Source organism: Macaca thibetana, chromosome 10, assembly GCF_024542745.1.
Source record: "Macaca thibetana thibetana isolate TM-01 chromosome 10, ASM2454274v1, whole genome shotgun sequence".
Taxonomy (NCBI): Eukaryota; Metazoa; Chordata; class Mammalia; order Primates; family Cercopithecidae; genus Macaca; species Macaca thibetana.
The window spans coordinates 54,896,270-54,915,097 of record NC_065587.1 but is presented as its reverse complement, the minus strand read 5'-3'; the positions used below and the strand labels follow the sequence as shown (position 1 = coordinate 54,915,097).

Below are 18,828 nucleotides of genomic sequence, written 5' to 3'. Positions count from 1 at the left end.
ATCTTTTAAATAAATCTATTAAAAAAGATAAACCAAAACTAAAAAAATTTGTTAAAATTGTTACTCCTTTTTTTTACATGCTGAAATATCTTCTAGTTTACTAGTTGTCTTTTAATTTTGATTATGGCTTTTTAAAAAAATTCTACATAAGTTTCCAAATTTTGTACAGAAAAATCCATCTACCTTTTATCTTATGGTTTCTGTCTTTAATGTCATGCTTAAAAAACCCTTTTCTCCTTAACATTATAGAACAATTTATCTATAGTTTTTTTTATTATTATTTTATTTTGTTTTTTTGTGACAAGGTCTTGCCCTGGCACCCAGGCTGGAGTACAGTGGCATGTTCATAGCTCATTTTGGTCTTAAACTCCTGGGCCTAAGAGATCCTCTTGCTTCAGGCTCCCAAGTAGCTAGGACTACAGGTGTGTGCCACTTCGTCCAGTTAAAGTTTTAAATTTTTTTGTAGAGATGGGCTCTCCCTGTTTTACCCAAGCTATTCTGGAACTCCTGCCTCAGCCTCCCAAAGTATTGGGATTAGAGGTATGAGCCACCACCCCTGCTCTGTTGCCCAGGCTAGAGTGCAGTGGCATGATTGTAGCTCTCTATAATCTTGAACTTCTGGGCTCAAGTGATCCTCCCACCTTAGCCTCCCAAGCAGCTAGGACTACCGGCGTGCGCCATCATGCCTGGCTAATGTACTTTTTTTTTTTTTTTTTTGCGACAGTCTCGCTCTGACACCCAGGCTAGAGGACAGTAGCGCAATCTTGGTTCACTGTAACCTCTGCCTCCCGGGTTCAAGCGATTCTCGTGCTTCAGCCTCCCGAGTAGCTGGGATTACAGGTGCCTGCTATCACACCCGGCTAATTTTTTGTACTTTTAGTAGAGATGGGATTTTGCTATGTTGCCCAGGCTGTTTTCGAACTCCTGAGCTCAGGCAATCTGCCCGCCTCTGCCTCTCAAAGTGCTGGGATTATAGGCGTGAGCCACCATGCCTGGCCATCTAATGTACTTTTTAAAAGTATTCTTTGGGCTTTGTTTTTTATGTTTAAAATTTCAACTTATTTGAGCTTATTTTGGTGAAAGTATAAGGTAGGCATTTAAGTGTAGAGTTCTACAAATGACTAACTAGATTCCCAGTGCTTTTTTTTCATAATCTGTTCTTTGCTTGCTGATTTTAAATGACATTTTAATCATAAATCATATTATATATGTGTGCTATATATATATAACATGTATATGTGTGCATATATATAAAACAAGTTTTATATAGCACATATATATGATATATATACACACACACATATATACACACACACATATGCCATAGTCAACTTCCGAACTTTATATTTTTTATTGCTATGCTATTATACTAATATAACTTTATAATGCAAATCTAAGTGGGGTTAGTGTACAATCATTACTCTTAATAATTTTCAAAAAGTTTCTAGCTATGCAAGTAACCATTTCTAATTGAAATAATCCAGTGAAAACAACTTTGCCACCATTTGAAAACACCCCTGCAAATTTGAAGTTTCAGAGCTAAGGAAATGACTAAGCAGTAAGTTAGTTCCTGTGTTAATTTTTTACATAGGACTGACAATGAGATTGATTTAAATGACCTGTCATTTGCTTCTGACTGGCGTAACCTAAGTCACAGGCATTTCAGAAGGAATATCAGTGATCATGATTGGAAATCCTTTCTTGTATTTAGTTCTGTTTAAAAATCCTTCTTTTGCTGGGCGTGGTGGCTCATGCCTGTAATCCCCTTTGGGAGGCCATGGCAGGTGGATCACCTGACGTCAGGAGTTCGAGACTAGCCTGGCCAACGTAGTGAGACCTTGTCTCTACTAAAAATACAAAAATTAGTTGGGCATGGTGGTGGGTGCCTATAATCCCAGCTACATAAGAGGCTGAGTCTGGAGAGTTGCTTGAACCCCAGGGGCGGAGGTTGCAGTGAGCCGAGATTGTGCCTCTTCACTCTAGCCTGGGCAAAAGATCAAAACTCTTTCTCAAAAAAAAAAAAAAAATTCTTTCTTTTGCCAAAGCATAGGAACTGTAGGGAGGTTCTCTTTCAGTAGGGCCATGCTATCCTGAGAAAGTATGCAAGTGGTTATTTGCTGTAATGTGTACTATATCCACATATTCTTCTTTAGGCCACAAACTAAGATATTTTGTATATTATTTTTTATGTATCAATTTTTAAATTTTTTTACTGCATATGTATGCTCATGTAAACTTTCAGAATGTTACAGATGTATACAGGATAGAGTGTAAAAACCTTTAGTGGTTCTGCCTACTAGATATAACTATTATTAATAGTTTAGTATGTATTACTCCAGATTTTTTGTACTATGATATAACAACATTTCTTATTACTGGTAATTGTTTTATTATTGTTATGATCATCATTATTATATATATATATATTCCTTTTACAAAAACAGGGCTATATTACATATAATTTTACAACTTTTTTTTGCTTTGTAATAATGTATGTTGTGCATTTTTTCCATGCTAGGAAAAGGTATATATCTTCATTTTTTTTCTTTTTAATGTGGTGTTTCAGTATACAGTTATTTATTATATTTAACTTCTTATCTTTTGATGGTCATTTGAGTTGTTTCCTTTTCCTCCTCATCCCCCCATTACAGACATTTCTACAGTCTTTGTGCATATAGTTTGGAACACTTGAACATAAGATAGATTTCAAGAAATAGATTTGGATCAAAGGATGTGAATATTTAAAAGTTGAATAAATATTGCCAACTTACGTACTAAAATGTACCAATTTGTACTGCAGTAACATTGTATTTCAGTGCCTGATTTTCTATGCTATTATCAGCATTATTAATTTAACATTTTTTGTCAATCTTAGTTTGTGTTTTAATAATTGAGAATCTTTTTGTGTTTCTTTGTCATTTGAATTTCTTCTATGCCTGCTTAATCATGCTCGGAGTATAGTTTTTATATGTATTTCAAGTACAAGGCATTTTTTTATTGTTGGAAAAGCCTCTTTTTCTGAATAGTTTTTTTTTTCTTCTTTTTTTTTCTGTAGACATCTCAGTAGTTTTAAGCTTAGGTCAGTCTCTCTCCCTTTCTATTTTAGGATACCATGGCCAAGCGGAATACAGTGATAGGAACACCATTTTGGATGGCTCCAGAAGTGATTCAGGAAATTGGATACAACTGTGTAGCAGATATCTGGTCCCTGGGAATAACTGCCATAGAAATGGCTGAAGGAAAGCCTCCTTATGCTGATATCCATCCAATGAGGGTAAGGAAGTAGACAGAAAGCCAGTGGCGTGGTTAGTTACTGATCATCATTAAAAAGTTAAGTTCAAGCCAGGCGTTGTGGCTCACACCTGTAATCCCAGCACTTTGGGAGGCTGAGGTGGATGGATCACCTGAGGTCAGGAGTTTAAGACCAGCCTGGCCAACATGGTGAAACCCCGTCTCTACTAATACAAAAATTAGCTGGGTGTGGTGGCTTGTGCCTGTAATCCCAGCTGCTTGGGAGGCTAAGGCATGAGAATCTCTTGAACTCCGGAGGCAGAGGTTGCAGTGAGCCGAGATCGTGACATTGCACTCTAGCCTGGACAAGAGAGTGAGACTCTCAAAAAAAAAAAAAAAAAAAAAAAATTAGTTCGATGGCTTACTTGATTAGGTTGCAAACAATAAATGAATTATGTGTAATTCGTGTCACTATAGATGATATACCTCTACTGACTCTAGTTGTAGTCATTAAGTGTGTTCCACTCCTCTCCATTCCAGAGGTTGTGTATTGATAGCCCTCTGGCAGGACGTAGGCCATAGAAATGCTTAGTTTGATTTGCGCTACACACTCTCTCTCTCTCTCTCTCTCTCACACACACACACACATACTCTCACTCACTCACTCACTTTGAATAGTTTGGACAACCACTTTTTACCATGTCAGCATTCTCACTGGAGCTGAGTAGTGGTTGTCTCCTTTATACAGAGTATGAACTTTCTACTTTATCAGTCTCCATGATTCCCCGTTGTGTCACCAAGTATCAGCTGCCACTTATTACAGTATTTCTCTAATGTTTTTCTTATGGTAGTGTTAAGAAGAAAGCAAACTGTGTTTTTGAACTCATGTCACTGAAACCCAGCCTTGTTCATTTTTTGTCTTGCTTCTGCCTGGCCCCTATAGGTGTTTGAATTTATAAGTTCTGGCTTGTAGATCCCCAGATTCTCTTCATCTGGAGACTGTGTACTCTCCAACCTCTATCTCCTTCTAGAATGTTAAGGGCCCATGGAATGCATCTCCAGTGAAGCTCTTCCAGTGCTGACACCCTAAGCAGTTCCCAGGCTTAACTGTCCCAGAACCCTTCATCACAGCACTGTTGTAACACCCGCCCCCAACCCTGCCTTCCTCAGGGGCTCTGTGGTCCTCTCCATCCTTCCCTACCCCAGCTCTTCCTCTTCTCTGATTAATTAATTCTCCTATTAAGAGACTTACAAAAATTCATGTTCCCAAGATAAGTCCTCCCTCTTTTTTGGGAGAAGGAGCGAGGAGATTTACTAGTTACAATTTTAGATTTAAATAATATAATTTAAGCTGCTTATTTGTATAGTGTTTTACTTTTCAAAAAACGTAGCTTTTTTAAAATTGGAAATTTAATAGATAATAGTCTTATTTTTGGAAACAGTAGAATGTAACTGCAACATAGTGGGCCAATTTTTAATTTTTCCCCCTCACACATACATTGATTTAGCTTAGTTTGGAAGTTAATGACCCCATTGTGATTTTTGGGACTTCTGGTTAATGAGTTTATTGTGTAGTTGCTGCTGACATCTGGGGGTGGTAATAACTTTTAAGAGGCAGGGAAACTTGACAACCATGGGGCCAGGGTTATCTTGAGGATGTAGATACTCTTCTGCCTCACCTTTCTACTTTAAAAGGCAATGTACTGTGGTTACCAAAATAATAATAATAATAAAGCTTGATCGATGTTGTGAGGTTTAGGGAACAAGACCCATATATGAGAGAGGGAAAAGGAGAGAGGGAGATATATCAGGTTCTTTAACCGTCAGGCTTTGTACTTGCAAATGCTTAGACTTTTGTTGGAATTTGGGTGAGCCTCTCAGTGGATAAGTGAAAAATTATTTACTAAGCTTCAAATGTAATTCCAGATGTATTTTTTTTTTTATTGGAGCATTACTTTTATTTTATCAGATCTTTTTGCTTGTTTGTTTGTTCTAACCAGGCAATCTTCATGATTCCTACAAATCCTCCTCCCACATTCCGAAAACCAGAGCTGTGGTCAGATAACTTTACAGATTTTGTGAAACAGTGTCTTGTAAAGAGTCCTGAGCAGAGAGCCACAGCCACTCAGCTCCTGCAGGTATGAATCACCCTCTGATGCCGCCTCGCTCCATTTCATTTACACACTGACCAAAAGATGCCATGAGGTCACCTACGTGGAGATAGTAAGGAAGTATAAGGCAGGCTGGGTGCAGTGGCTCACGCCTGTAATCCTAACACTTTGGGAGGCTGATGCAGGTATATTCCTTGAGCCCAGGAGTTGGAGGCCAGCCAGCATGGTGAAACCATATCTCTACAAAAAGAATGCAAAAAATTAGCCAGGTGTGGTGGCATATGCCTGTAGTTCCAGCTGCCTGGAAGGCTGAGGTGGGAGGTGGGAGAATCTCTTGATCCCAGGAGGTTGAGCCTGCAGTGAGGCATGATTGCACTGCTGCATTCCAGCGTGAGCAACAGAGTGAGATGCTATCTCAAAAAACAAAGTAAAAGAAGTTTAAGACATTGCCTGCCTCTAGGGAGGTTCAAATCTATTTGAGTGGAAAAGACATGGAAAATAATGTTAAGTCATCGAACAAGATAATAATGCAAGAAAATACAGGGCAGTATGGGATTAGAGAAAGGGAATTGACATTTAGTGAGTGCCTGCTGTGCGCCACATACTTTGCACATGCGCCATTTAATCATTACATAGACCCTGTGAAGGGTGGGTATTAGTTCAGTTTTATAGATGAAGAAAACGGAAGCTTAGGGAGGTTTACTCATTTAGGGTCACTCAGCTGGTAAATAGCACAGTCAGTATTAGAACTTGAGTCTTTTTTATTCCAAAGCAGGGGTACCATCAAGTCTACCTGAGTCTGACAAAGAATTAAGATCAGTGGTGGGTACTGTTGTAGTTCAGGGTGGGAGAAGGCCTCTTTGGACTGGAGATGCAAAAAGTGCTTTCCTGGAGTAGGTAGCTTCTAGGCCTGGCCCTAGAAGGATAGGTGGGATGTGGCAGACAGTATGCTTAGTGGTTAGGAGCTTGGATCCTGGTCAGATTGCCCAGGTTTGAATCCTGGCTCCCAATTTACTAGCTTTGTGATCTTGGGCAAGTAACTTAACCTCTCTGTTCTTTTAGTTTTGTGATCTATAAAATGGGGATACAGTGCCTGCCTCATGTGTTGTGATGATTAAATGATATAATGTGTGTTACTTTGAACAATGTTCACATGTACTGAAGACAGTATGGTATGAACTTGATAAATATCAGCTATTATAATTGGGCTAGGCCAATCATTTGCAGCCATTTCAGACCCAGTGCCCCCTTTTTATAACAATGTGTATATTTAAAAACTCTCATTACTTTTTTGGAATGAAACTCACATATAATAAAACCTTTTTATGCCTGTAATTTAAAAAGAATCAATATTGTCTGTGATGTGATGGAGAAAAATAAAGATAATTTATAATGAAATAATATGACTTTCAATTTGCAAATAATTCTGCCTGACCCAGTTTGCAGACATAATGAAATAGATACCTGTGCCTGGCATCATGAATGAGTTTAGATTTAAGAGCTGTAAGATAGCCAGGCACAGTGGCTCATGCCTGTAATCCCAGCACTTTGGGAGGCTGAGGCAGGCGGATCACTTGAGGTCAGGAGATCAAGACTCAAGACCAGCGTGGCCAACATAGTGAATCCCCATCACTACTAAAAAAATACAAAAATTAGCTGGGCATGGTGGCACATGCCTGTAATCCCAGTAGGAGGCTGAGGCAGGAGAAGCACTTGAACCCGGGAGGCAGAGGTTACAGTGAGCTGAGATTGTGCCACTGCACTCTAGCCTGGGCAACAGAGCAAGACTCCATCTCAAAAAAAAAAAAAAAAAAAAAGAAAATCAGAAACTACACCATTTAAGAAATACAGTAAAAAGAATGAATGGACACTAGCATGAAACTGATGTTAAATAATAACAGGCCAGATTTATTTGTCTCTGATTACAGAAGGTGGGATATGATCTTGTAGCTTTTCCAAGTGGAAAGAGCAAAGCAATATGATATTATTGCAAATGAGCTGGGTCTTATTTCTAAGTGGATTGCCAAATTCTTTTCCTACCTGGATGGGGTAGTGACAAAATGTCATGGAAATGTATCTCCTTTATTGCAATCTGACCACATTTTGAGGTATACTTTCCATCTCTGGAGTTCTTACTTGGAACTTGTATCCTTTGATGGGTGATGGAGAACAGAGAATGGATTGCCAAGGAACAATGGGGACAATATTGGAGTAAGTTTGGAAGACAATAGGCAATTCCCCAAAAAGAATTTCCATGTGTAACTTTCACAGCATAGATTTCTTACCACGTGCTACAAATACAAATAATAAAAACATATGATGGTATTAATATTAAAAACTTATAAAGCAATTTTTATTAATGAAATTGAACAATATCCCTTTGTTTCAAGTATCTTTGGTGATTGAATAATATTTGGGTCAAAATCTGTTACATATATATGATCAGTTTAGTATTTCTGTAGCAACTGCATTTTTGCACTAAAATCCTTTTTACCTAAATGTGTAGTTGGAAATGCTACCGTAGAACAAGTCAGATGAGTAGATTTTTCAGTGATTTCTAAATAATTTCTTTATTCCATTAAGCTCCCCTCTCTAAAATCACCTCCCAAATCACTGGCCTTTTTGCATATCTCTTGAAAACATTTTTTTGGTATTATCTACTAAGGTGTGTACACAACCTGAGACATTTGAAAGATGTGCAGAATCTGCCACAGTTCTTTGTTGTACAGGACAGTTCTGTACTTTGCAGAATTGCTAGTGTCCCATGCCATTTGTGCTCACTAAACATTGTGACAGCTATAACATGTTCCCAACATGTTTACACAACTTCCTCCAGGAGATGATACTCCCTATTGAGAATCGCTAGATTTGACAGAGAGAAATGGCATAGGCATTTCAGCCAGGCTGAAAAAGATGGGCAAAGACTGAATTTGCTCTGCTCAGAGTTATAAAGGGAGTGTGGTTTAGCTGTTGTCCAAAGCACAAAGAGAAAGATCAGATTCATTGATTGATTCAACACATGTTATCCAGTACCTACTGTATTCTAGGTACTGTTTTGGCACTGTCACCATATAAATTGTCCACAGTATTTTTTACTTTATTCTTTAAGCACCCATTTGTCAAGAGTGCCAAAGGAGTGTCAATACTGCGAGACTTAATTAATGAAGCCATGGATGTGAAACTGAAACGCCAGGAATCCCAGCAGCGGGAAGTGGACCAGGACGATGAAGAAAACTCAGTGAGTGGCAGCCATTGCTGTGGGCCTCAGGCATTGATGCTTGTTATTTTATGATTGCCAAACCAGGTAAGATGAGTAGGAGGTATTGGATCAACTTGGAGCTGGAGACTCTTCCAGCATAGCTGTGTCCTAACCTGGACCAACTCATGCTAGAGGGTTGCTGTATCTGTACTTGTTCTTCTCCCAGTGCTTCCTAAAACACCTTCAAATTTCACTCTTTTGCCCCCCCATCTTTTACTCAATTTAACTTTTTATTTAGAGAGAGAATGCTCAGGTCTGGGATTTGGCTTTTCATATCCTTTTAGGGAATCTGGGATCCATACTTAACATGTAGCTTTTACATTTATAGACTTCCTCACAACCCTGAGATTCCAAAGATGTTCACATGAATTTCTTAGATCTATGTTGCAAAACTCTATTAAGAAGAGTGGAGGAAGAATTCCTTTAGGGTTAGATACAAAGCTTATTATCATGTGGATAAGTTTGTCATCTTTGCTTAAGTAACAGTGCTTTCATTTCTGGAAGGTGAGTTTAGGACCTGAATAAGTGTTAAATGTCGAAATATTTTCACTAAGTAGTAGCTATTCAGAAAACTCAGAGTCTTTTGTCAAATTAGCCCCATTTTGAGATTGTATCTGTTCACAGGAAGAGGATGAAATGGATTCTGGCACAATGGTTCGAGCAGTGGGTGATGAGATGGGCACTGTTCGAGTAGCCAGCACCATGACTGATGGAGCCAATACTATGATTGAGCATGATGACACGTTGCCATCACAGTTGGGCACCATGGTGATCAATACAGAGGATGAGGAAGAGGAAGGAACTATGAAAAGTAAGGCTTATCTAAGTAAATCCACTGACTTCTCAGATCAAGCATACATATTTCAGAGAAGACAGATTCTCATGGTTTATGCAGGCTTAGCTTTGAGTTCTTTCTTTTGTCACAACCAAAGGAGTAGAAAACTTGGAGGTTTGCAATGGGGGCAGGAGGTTTGGGGAGGGGGAAAGCTGACCTGTGGAGTCAAAGTCAAGAAAGCATCAACAGTGAGAAAGGATTTTGCTTTTGAACCAGAACAGCCATTTTCTCATTGAATGTTGTCATTATTTTCCTTCCTTACCTTGATCTTTGGAAGCACATGTATTGTTTGATGCATAATTCCTATCAAGGTGTAATGACATTCTGAGTTATTTACTGTATATACATCTTCAGTTTATTTTCATGACAGTTTGGGTCTAACGCAAGTTTACCAACACTGTCAGTCAATGAAAGATGACTGGACAAGTTGAAAAGTTCCATCCAGTTTCTTCTACTTTAAACTCATCTCTGCTTCTTTCCATATCTGGCTGATCCTTTTTTGCCTGTAACTAAGCCTAACACCTTGTGTTCAGCTCCTATCTTAGAGTGAAATTCTTGTGTCGTTCAGTGCTTGTGGTGCTTTATGTTTCATCCCCTAAACTCAAGATTAAGGCACCCTAGAAATCCCATGTTTGGTGATATACAAATTATCAACTAAATGCCATGTACTAGATTGCCCTTCTCCTCCTCTTCTGTTTTAAAAGTATGTTCATTTTGCAGTAATGAGTTACTGACCTCTGGTTCTTTTCATTGACTCTGAGTGCTAAACTGTCTGCTTGTCTTAAGGGGTTTAATTATGTAGATGATTATAATCACTGTGCAATACAACTAGGCTGACCTGTTAGCATGTGTTGTATATGCACGTGTTAGGGAAATTGTGCCCATTTTTATTCAAAGAATTAATTTTTTTCCAAATGTGATTTTCATAATTCAAATGCTAATTCAATGAGTTGTTTATTCTTTTCAGTTTCTGAACTTGGATAGTTTTAGCATGTCTAATGAGAAACCTGCATCTTTTATTATAATCATGAAGAGAACTATTTAAAAACCTAAGCAGTCACAGTCTGAGTAACATTAAATAAAATTTGTTCACAGACAGTCTTTTGCAGGTTTTGTAATTCTCCCTTTTGGATTACAGATTTGACAGATTTGCCACTTATTTTGAGATTTAAAAAAATTCCTTATTGTTTTAGGAGTTACTTACATTTGGAAAATTAAAACATACATACAATTACACAATAATATCATGACCGCTGTGGACCTATATCACTCAGCTTCAGCAGTGATCAACTCACTGCCCATCTTATTTCAGCCCACTTCACCAAAAAGCAAATAGTAAACACTCTGTAAAAGTATTCATTTTTAAGGCCATAAAAAACGGTGAGAGGAGGAAGGGGAAAAAAAGATTCTTAAGGTAATGGAGACTTCAAAGTCCTAATTTATAGGACATGCTATGACATCAGTGGTATTTTGGGTGAGATTTTTTTTTCCCGAACAGCAGGACACATTATTGAAATTGAAGTGGCATGAGAGGGTCTTTGTCAGTGTTAGGATCACTGTGCATTCTCTGGGCCAGCAGAGGGAGCTCTGTATTAAGTTAATGGGTTATAATTGTGTTCCCATTTGAGTTCACAAATGCCCTGTATATAAAGGTAGGCTTTATGCTAGAACAAGACCATTATTTATTCATTTTTAAGTGTATTTTAAGTAACCACAGTGATATTAGGGCAATGTCTTTATTTTTATTTAGTTGGGAGATTGGATACCTCATACTTGGCAAAGTTCAAATAAGAAGTCAGCTAAAACATCTCAAAATAGTCACTTTTTCTCTCCCTTCCCAGATTTCTCAGTGGACTTGACACAATTGGTGTTCTTTTTCTGTAACATGGTACCATGCATATAATTTTGAAACTGTAATCAGCTAAAATGGCCTTACTTGAATAATTGAATAAAATTTTTAAAAACCTAATAATTCTTATGTAGAACTGACTTGAAAGTTCTTGTGTAGAACTGACTTAAAAAAAAATATATATATATACACATACATATATATATTTTAAGTCAAGTTGTTGGGAGCCAGGACTAAGGCTTATGTTACAGTAAATTACAGTAAAAGTATATATATTCCTGATATATATCAGGAATTTGTTTTTATTTACAATATGAGCTCTAGTAGTCTGTTTTATTTTTCCATCTGAAAGACTTGCTTCCTCCCTCTATCCAGGTCTTTGATCCTGTCACCTTCTCAGTCCTTCTTTGACCATTTATCTACAATAGATTTCCCATCCCCTTCTTATTTTTCTTTTCATCACAGATTACTTCTTGAAATTTATATCACTGTTCTCCCATATAAATTTTTTTTTTTTGAGATGGAGTCTTGCTCTATCACCAGGCTAGAGTGCAGTGGGGCATTCTCAGCTCACTGTAACCTCTGCCTCCTGGGTTCAAGTGATTCCCCTGCTGCAGCCTCCTGAATAGCTGGGACTACAGGCGCATGCCACCATGCCTGGCTAATGTTTTGTATTTTAGTAGAGATGGGGTTTCACCGTGTTGGCCAGGATGGTCTCGATCTCCTGACCTCGAGATCCCCCCACCTCGGCCTCCCAAAGGGCTGGGATTACAGGGGTGAGCCGCTGCACCCAGCCTCTCCCATATAAATTTTAGGATCAATATATCAAATTTTATAAAATACTACTGGAATTTTGACTTAATTGCATTGGATACATAGATTAATTAGGCAGAATTGCCATCTGTATGTTAATTCTTTCTGTGCATGAACATGGTTTATTTATCTTTCGATCTGTTTGATCTATCTTTCATATTCTTAGATAATTTTATAATTGTACCCATGAAGATGTTTTAGAGCTTTTCGTTAAATTTATTTTTAGATACTTATTTGTTGCTATTACAAATGACGTAGTTTAAAAAACCTTTGTTTCTAACATTTTTCTTCTATAGACAACTAGTATACATATTTATGGACTGTTTTATTCTTTCTGGCGATTTCCTTTTTAAAAAAATTGAGACACTCTTATTGTCTGTGAATTATGATTATAGTTTTTCCTTTTGATCTTTATATATAATTTTTTTTTTTTTTTGAGACACTGTCTTACTCTGGACTGCAGTGGCACGATCCTAGCTCACTGCAGCCTTGAATTCCTGGGGCCAAGCAATCCTCCTGACTCAGTCACCTGAGTAGCTGGGACCACAGGCATGTGCCACCACACCCGTGATTTTTTTTTTTTTTGGTAGAGATGGGATCTCCCTATGTTGCCCAGGCTGGTCTGGAACTCCTGGGTGTAAGTAATCCTCCTTCCTCAGCCTCCCAAAGTACTGGGATTACAGGTGTGAACCACCAAGCCTGGCTAAGGTTTTTCTTCTTATTAAGACCTCCAATACAGTGTTGCATAGTAGAGCTGGTAGTGGACCTTCTTGTCTTGTTGCTCACTTTAAAGAAAATTTTTGGAGTTTTTTACCATCGAGTCTGATTTTGCAGCAGAATTTGGTCAATACTCCTTAACAGGCTAAATAAGTTTTGGTCTGTTTTTAGTTTAAGAGGTTTTATTAAAAAAAAAAAAAATTCTTTAATTGATGTTATTTTGTAGTTTTTTAAAATTTGAATAATTAGCTTTTTAATTTTCTTGCTTGCTAATACATTTAATCAACATTGTAACTTTTTATATTAGTTCTGTTTTAGCTGTATTCCATACATTTTCATATGTGGTATATTGTACATATTTTTTTCCAGTGTGTAGTGCTTGTGCTATGCACATTTATTTTTTAACCCATGAGTTATTCAAAAGTTTTTTAATAGCAAATGTATGATTTTTAAAAACTGCTTATTTAAAAATTTTAATTTATAGAATTGTGGTTGAAGAATGTAGTCTGTGTTATATCAATTCTTTGTTACTTTTTGAGACATTTGTGGCCTAACATGTTATTAATTTTTGTTAAATGTGCTTTGTGTGTCTTAGAAAGAATGTATTTTCTAATTGTTTGGTGCAGGAATCTATATAATTAGTAATCAGTTGCTAATTGTCTTTCATTTGTCTATTCTTTACCAATTTTTGGTACTTGATCTTTTAGCTTCTGAAGGAGATTTGTGAAAATTGTTAAATTGTTAAAATTGTCACTGTGTGGTTGTGGGTTTTGTTAATTTTGGTATTACTAACATATGTCATCCAAAGTAATATATTGGTGGCACTGAATACAACTGGTAGTACTGTGAAAATGATGGAAAATTTTACATATTTTCTGTTTTATATTGTTATATATTTTCTCTTTCTTTTATCTTAATATGCAGAAAAATAGTTTCACCATTATCTGTTTTCAAGTAACCATTTTGTTTTTAAAGGAGAATAATTTCTTCCATTTTATTTGATCATTATGAAATAGGGTGTTAATATTTAGAGCTAAAATGAAAAGGGTCCGGGATGCGGTGGCTCATGCCTGTAATCTCAGCACTTTGGGAGGCCAAGGTGGGTATATCACTTGAGGTCAGGAGCTCACGACCAGCCTGACCAGCATGGCGAAACCCCATCTCTACTAAAAGTACAAAAAATTAGCTGGACGTAGTGGTGCGCGCCTGTAATCCCAGCTACTAAGGAAGCTGAGGCAGGAGAATTGCTTGAATCCGGGTGGTGGAGGTTGCAGTGAGCCAAGATCGTACCACTGCACTCCAGCTTGGGTGACAGAGCAAGACTCTGTCTCAAAATAAAATAAAATAAAATAAAATGAAAAGGATTAATTTTATACTTGATGTAGAAAGAATCCAAGCTTTCACGACGTTATTAAATATTTAAAAAGTCAATTATATGTTTGAGAGCAAAAAAGAAAATTTTTTTTTAGAGGCAGAGATAACAAAAACATTTTGGAGCGACTGAAGTAGCTTGATTTGCACAGATTTGTAGTTTAGCAGTTAAATGCTTTTGCCCCTTGTGAGGAAATGACAAGCCAAAGGATGGCTGCTTGTAATAACATGTACTCATCCACTAAAGATTTGACATGCGGCGCTTCTTCCTCTCAGGATTCACTGGCGATAATGTCATGGTTTTCTTGTCCTTACCACATTCCCAAGAGATGCATAGCCCTGGTCACCCCTCCTTATCTCCAGGCTTAATAGGTCAATGGGAGGCAGAACTTGGACGACTAATTGAAAGAATGTTTCTCCTGACCAAGCCTTCAGATTAGATTCAGTGAATTGAAGGGAGTGAGGTGATGATTCCTCTTTAAAACTTGTGCTTAGTGCATAAGATTCTAATTTTTCTCCTAGAGCAACAGCCACATTAATCTCTTTGAAATAGAATTTTAAAGCATAGTGACATAATTGAGTTAGGACAACTCAGAAACATGTTTTAGTTAAATTACTGAGATAGTATTATGTGGTAAAAACATTATGTGTTTATAGCTCCTCAGAATGTCCTAAGTTTCATGAAGGCACCTATTGTTGCTGTGAGTTTCCTCATGTTGAAATCAGGTGAAAGGCTAGGCTGTTGTCAAGATGATTTTACTTCAACACCAAACTTCAGATACTAATTTCAGAGCTGCATAAGATAGAAATTCTTGACTCAGAGCCTATTTGCTTTCCATCTTCTGTTTGAAAGGGGTTGTTAGAACATTGTCTCCCTTGTGTGTTATCTGTCTTATTCTCTCTGACTCAGATTATGGCATTTGCAAGTACAGTAATTAGGACATAAAGTACTGCAAGTATTTTAACACTTCTCTTACCACAGTAGCCTTACTGTCCAACTTCTGATCCCTTCAGGATTTAAACATCTATCATCAGAGGATTGTGTTGGTGTATGCTTGCCACTCACAGTCAGCATCATATGAGAGTTTCAGACAGCGTTAGTGCAGTTGTGCACCCCAAAACTAAAGCTGGAAACATTTGATTTTGTTGGAACCCTATCTTTGAGTAAGGGCAAGAGAAGGACAAAGGAGTAGTGGAGTGAACATTGATTTATAGCATCAGAGTCTTTGACTTGAAACCTCGCTGAGGGTCTTACAGACTATGTCACCTTGGTCAAGTTCTTTATTTTTTGAACCTCAGTTTCCTGGTCTGAAAAAATGGGGCACCAAAGTTCCTATTTTGTAGTTTTGTTAAGATGATATGAGATTGTATGTGTAAAATATTTAGTGTGTAAATGCTCAAAAATCGTAGGTATTATAATAAGTCTTTTAATGTATGACAGTGTTTTTTTCATAGGACCTAAAGATTTCTTCAACCAGCGCTACTTTTCTTCTTCCTAATTCCTTTTCTCTTGATAGTTATGCTTTTAGTTTTTACTCTTGGTATTAATGGTGCTTTGTAAGTGCCACCCCAAGAATGCCTGAGTGCTGGCTTCATGAACATGGTTGAGCTAAGGGAAGGTCACTTGTCAGTTTCAGTAACATTTTACCATTGTGCGGAGAAGAGAGAAGGAGGCTCTGTGTGTGTGTGGCGGGGGGGTGTGTGTGTGTGTCCATGTGTTTTAAATTCCTTGGCAATAAAGATGATACATGTTTTGAGAATCTGTTAAATAGCTCAGAATACAAGATGACAGATTTTTAAGAGGGCCAGACTTTAGATACACATGAGCCTTCTTTTGTAAAGTTTCAGCCTCTTATCTTAATACAGTGGCATTTATTACCGACTGGATTTTTTTCCACCCCCAAAAGATAACTGCTGTGGTTCACTGTGCATTTTATCAGTAGCTCCCTCGTGGGTGATATTTACAATAGAAGAGCAGACATCTTGGTACTTAGGTTTTTCTCACAGTTTCAAAAATAATTCAAGGTTGTCCTGCCAGAGTGGAGACTAAATCCTAATTGTTTGTGCAGTTTTTCTTATTGTATCCAGATGTTGGGCCCACTTTTATCTTTGGAAACCATTAGCATTCTTGATTCTTTTGGAATGAGCCAAAAAGCACAGACTCCTGGTGCCTGAAAATTCGTTCAGAACACCCTGCCAGACCACATTTTAGGATATGAAAGTACCAGATCTCAGTGTAACTTGGGTGAAGGGCTCAAGGCCTATATGTTTTGAAAGATAGTTACTCTAGTATAGTTACATTGGTAAAAGGAGAGCCAAGAACAGCCATGGGGGAAATACGTTTTTCAAGAGAGGGCAGTAGCATAATGGTAATGAAGAACAAAGGAAAGTGAATCACAAAAGATATACTTTGATCCTTAAGCCTAAGAGGCAGATAAATCTTTCTTCATCAGTTAATGGAATATATTATTTCTCTGGTGCTCTAAGCTTGCTGTTCTGACCTTCTTTTGTTCAGCAAGAAAATGGAGATACATTTTAAAATATCAATTTAAGTGGATCTATGAAGAAAAAGCAGATTCTTTTCAAATGTTTATGCTGTAGAAATATCAATTTGGAATCAGTTATTGTTAAAAATGAATATTTAATGCCAACCAAGAAGCGTTTATTAGATAGTCACTATGTGTCATTAATGTGTAGAGTATGAAAACCAAATGAGGCATTCACTGCTCTCAGTAACTTATATATTAAATGACCTTTGTCGGCCGGGCGCGGTGGCTCAAGCCTGTAATCCCAGCACTTTGGGAGGCCGAGACGGGCGGATCACGAGGTCAGGAGATCGAGACCATCCTGGCTAACACGGTGAAACCCCGTCTCTACTGAAAAATACAAAAAACTAGCCAGGCGAGGTGGCGGGCGTCTGTAGTCCCAGCTACTCGGGAGGCTAAGGCAGGAGAATGGCGTGAACCTGGGAGGCGGAGCTTGCTGTGAGCCGAGATCCGGCCACTGCACTCCAGCCTGGGTGACAGAGCGAGACTCCGTCTCAAAAAAAAAAAAGAATTAAATGACATTTGTCATTATCATTATGTATTACTTATGGCATGTGTACTGTTCTAATTGTTCTAATTTCTTATGTGTATAGAGCATTGCTCTAGACGCTTCAAATATTAGTATTTGATAATGATGCAACTTAGGAGAAAGGACCTCTACATATGAAGGTAATGATATACTAAGACAAATGCTAGGTAAGTGGTACAGAAAAGCGTTAAAGGGTTTGTGAAAAGGAAGGCAATGACTCAGATATGCAGGAAGGCTGGGGAAGGATGTTCCAGGCAGGTACAGAGTCAGAAAGGTAGAAATGTGTTTTCAGTATTCAGGTTGGCTGAAGCAGATGTGGGTGTTGACTGGATTTTGGAAGACTTTGAATTCCAAAGTAAGGAGTTTGAACCTGATTCTCTTGTTAATAGGGTATCTGAAGACACTTTGACTAGGAAAGTGATAAAATGGAGTTTCAAAAGGCTGTAAAAGATGAGACCAATTAGGAAATTCTTGAAAGAACCAAGATGTGGACCATTCTCACCTGTGAACATTTTTTTATCTTTTTGGATGTGCTGCCACTATTGCTCTAGTTAGTAACCCTTTGAATTTTGGATTTAGATCTCTTTGAATTGATATATTTCAGTTCACCAGAATTAAAATAGCTAGAGCACCATTGCCCAGAAATTAAGTCAATTCATATAGAGGCAATTACCAAAACTGCTTAACTGGAAGAGTTATTCTGGGCTCCAGGGAACCTTGTAACTTATGATTCCAACAATTCTTAGTGGTTTCAAAGGACATTCAAAGGAATATTTATGGCCATACACAGCTACTTGGATAGTAACCAGTGTAATTAAATGAGTTGATACATGTAAAGCACTTAGGTGCCTGGTAACAAAAACAAAACCCAAAACCAGGCACTCATAACAAATGTTAGAAAAAAACAAACCCTGTGATAAGAATTGTACATTAAGGCATGTTATTCCAAGCCAGAGGAAAACATTTGCAGGAATACCAGAGTTTTTTGTTTTGTTTTGTTTTTTGTTTTCTTTTTTTCCTGCCAACATTCATGCACGAAACAGAGAAAAAAAGGCAGGCTCTACCCAGTTCTCTGGTTTGCACAAAATTAATTACGATTTAAGTAGAAAAGAGTCACTGTAGGAATTAAGGAAATAGTAGATTGACCATTGTGGTTTACTTGGTGACAGTCTGGAAAATGAAGGTTTGAAATTGAAGGTCATGAAGTTTAAGGTCTAGTAGATGGTCATTCCAGTGGAACAGTGGGCTTCAGTCTTTGGTCAAGCTTCTTCCCAGTTACGACTACCCAGGCATTATGTTGTACTTCATATGAATCCAGAAATAAGAGCAAATAGTAAAGGAAAGGTGTCTTGCTGCTTAAAAAAAATTGAGTTACTGACATATAATTTACACACCATACAATTTATTCATTTAAAGTGTACAGTTTAATGGTTTTTAGTGTATTCACAGAGTTGTGCAACCATCACCACAATCTAATTTTTGAAGTTCTACATCTAATTTTTAAAGTTCTACTTTTTTTTTTTTTAATTTGGAGACAGGATCTTGGTCTGTTGCCCAGGCTGAAGTG

General features: G+C 37.6%; 3 protein-coding genes across 8 annotated transcripts in view; 2 read left to right on the top strand and 1 right to left on the bottom strand.

Annotated features, from left to right (window-relative positions):
• The window catches only part of SYS1 (SYS1 golgi trafficking protein), a 398,294-nt gene that overhangs the window by 33,126 nt on the left and 346,340 nt on the right, over positions 1–18,828 (top strand). The gene's annotated exons all lie outside the window — the stretch shown is intronic.
• The window catches only part of STK4 (serine/threonine kinase 4), a 107,724-nt gene that overhangs the window by 26,901 nt on the left and 61,995 nt on the right, over positions 1–18,828 (top strand). For all 6 annotated transcript variants that reach the window (XM_050806514.1, XM_050806518.1, XM_050806516.1 and 3 more), the window contains 4 exons: positions 3,107–3,274; positions 5,232–5,369; positions 8,452–8,580; positions 9,226–9,412. In XM_050806514.1, coding sequence (XP_050662471.1) covers positions 3,107–3,274; positions 5,232–5,369; positions 8,452–8,580; positions 9,226–9,412 — 622 coding nt within the window. The remainder of the gene's footprint in view (positions 1–3,106; positions 3,275–5,231; positions 5,370–8,451; positions 8,581–9,225; positions 9,413–18,828) is intronic.
• The window catches only part of TOMM34 (translocase of outer mitochondrial membrane 34), an 83,376-nt gene that overhangs the window by 51,111 nt on the left and 13,437 nt on the right, over positions 1–18,828 (bottom strand). The gene's annotated exons all lie outside the window — the stretch shown is intronic.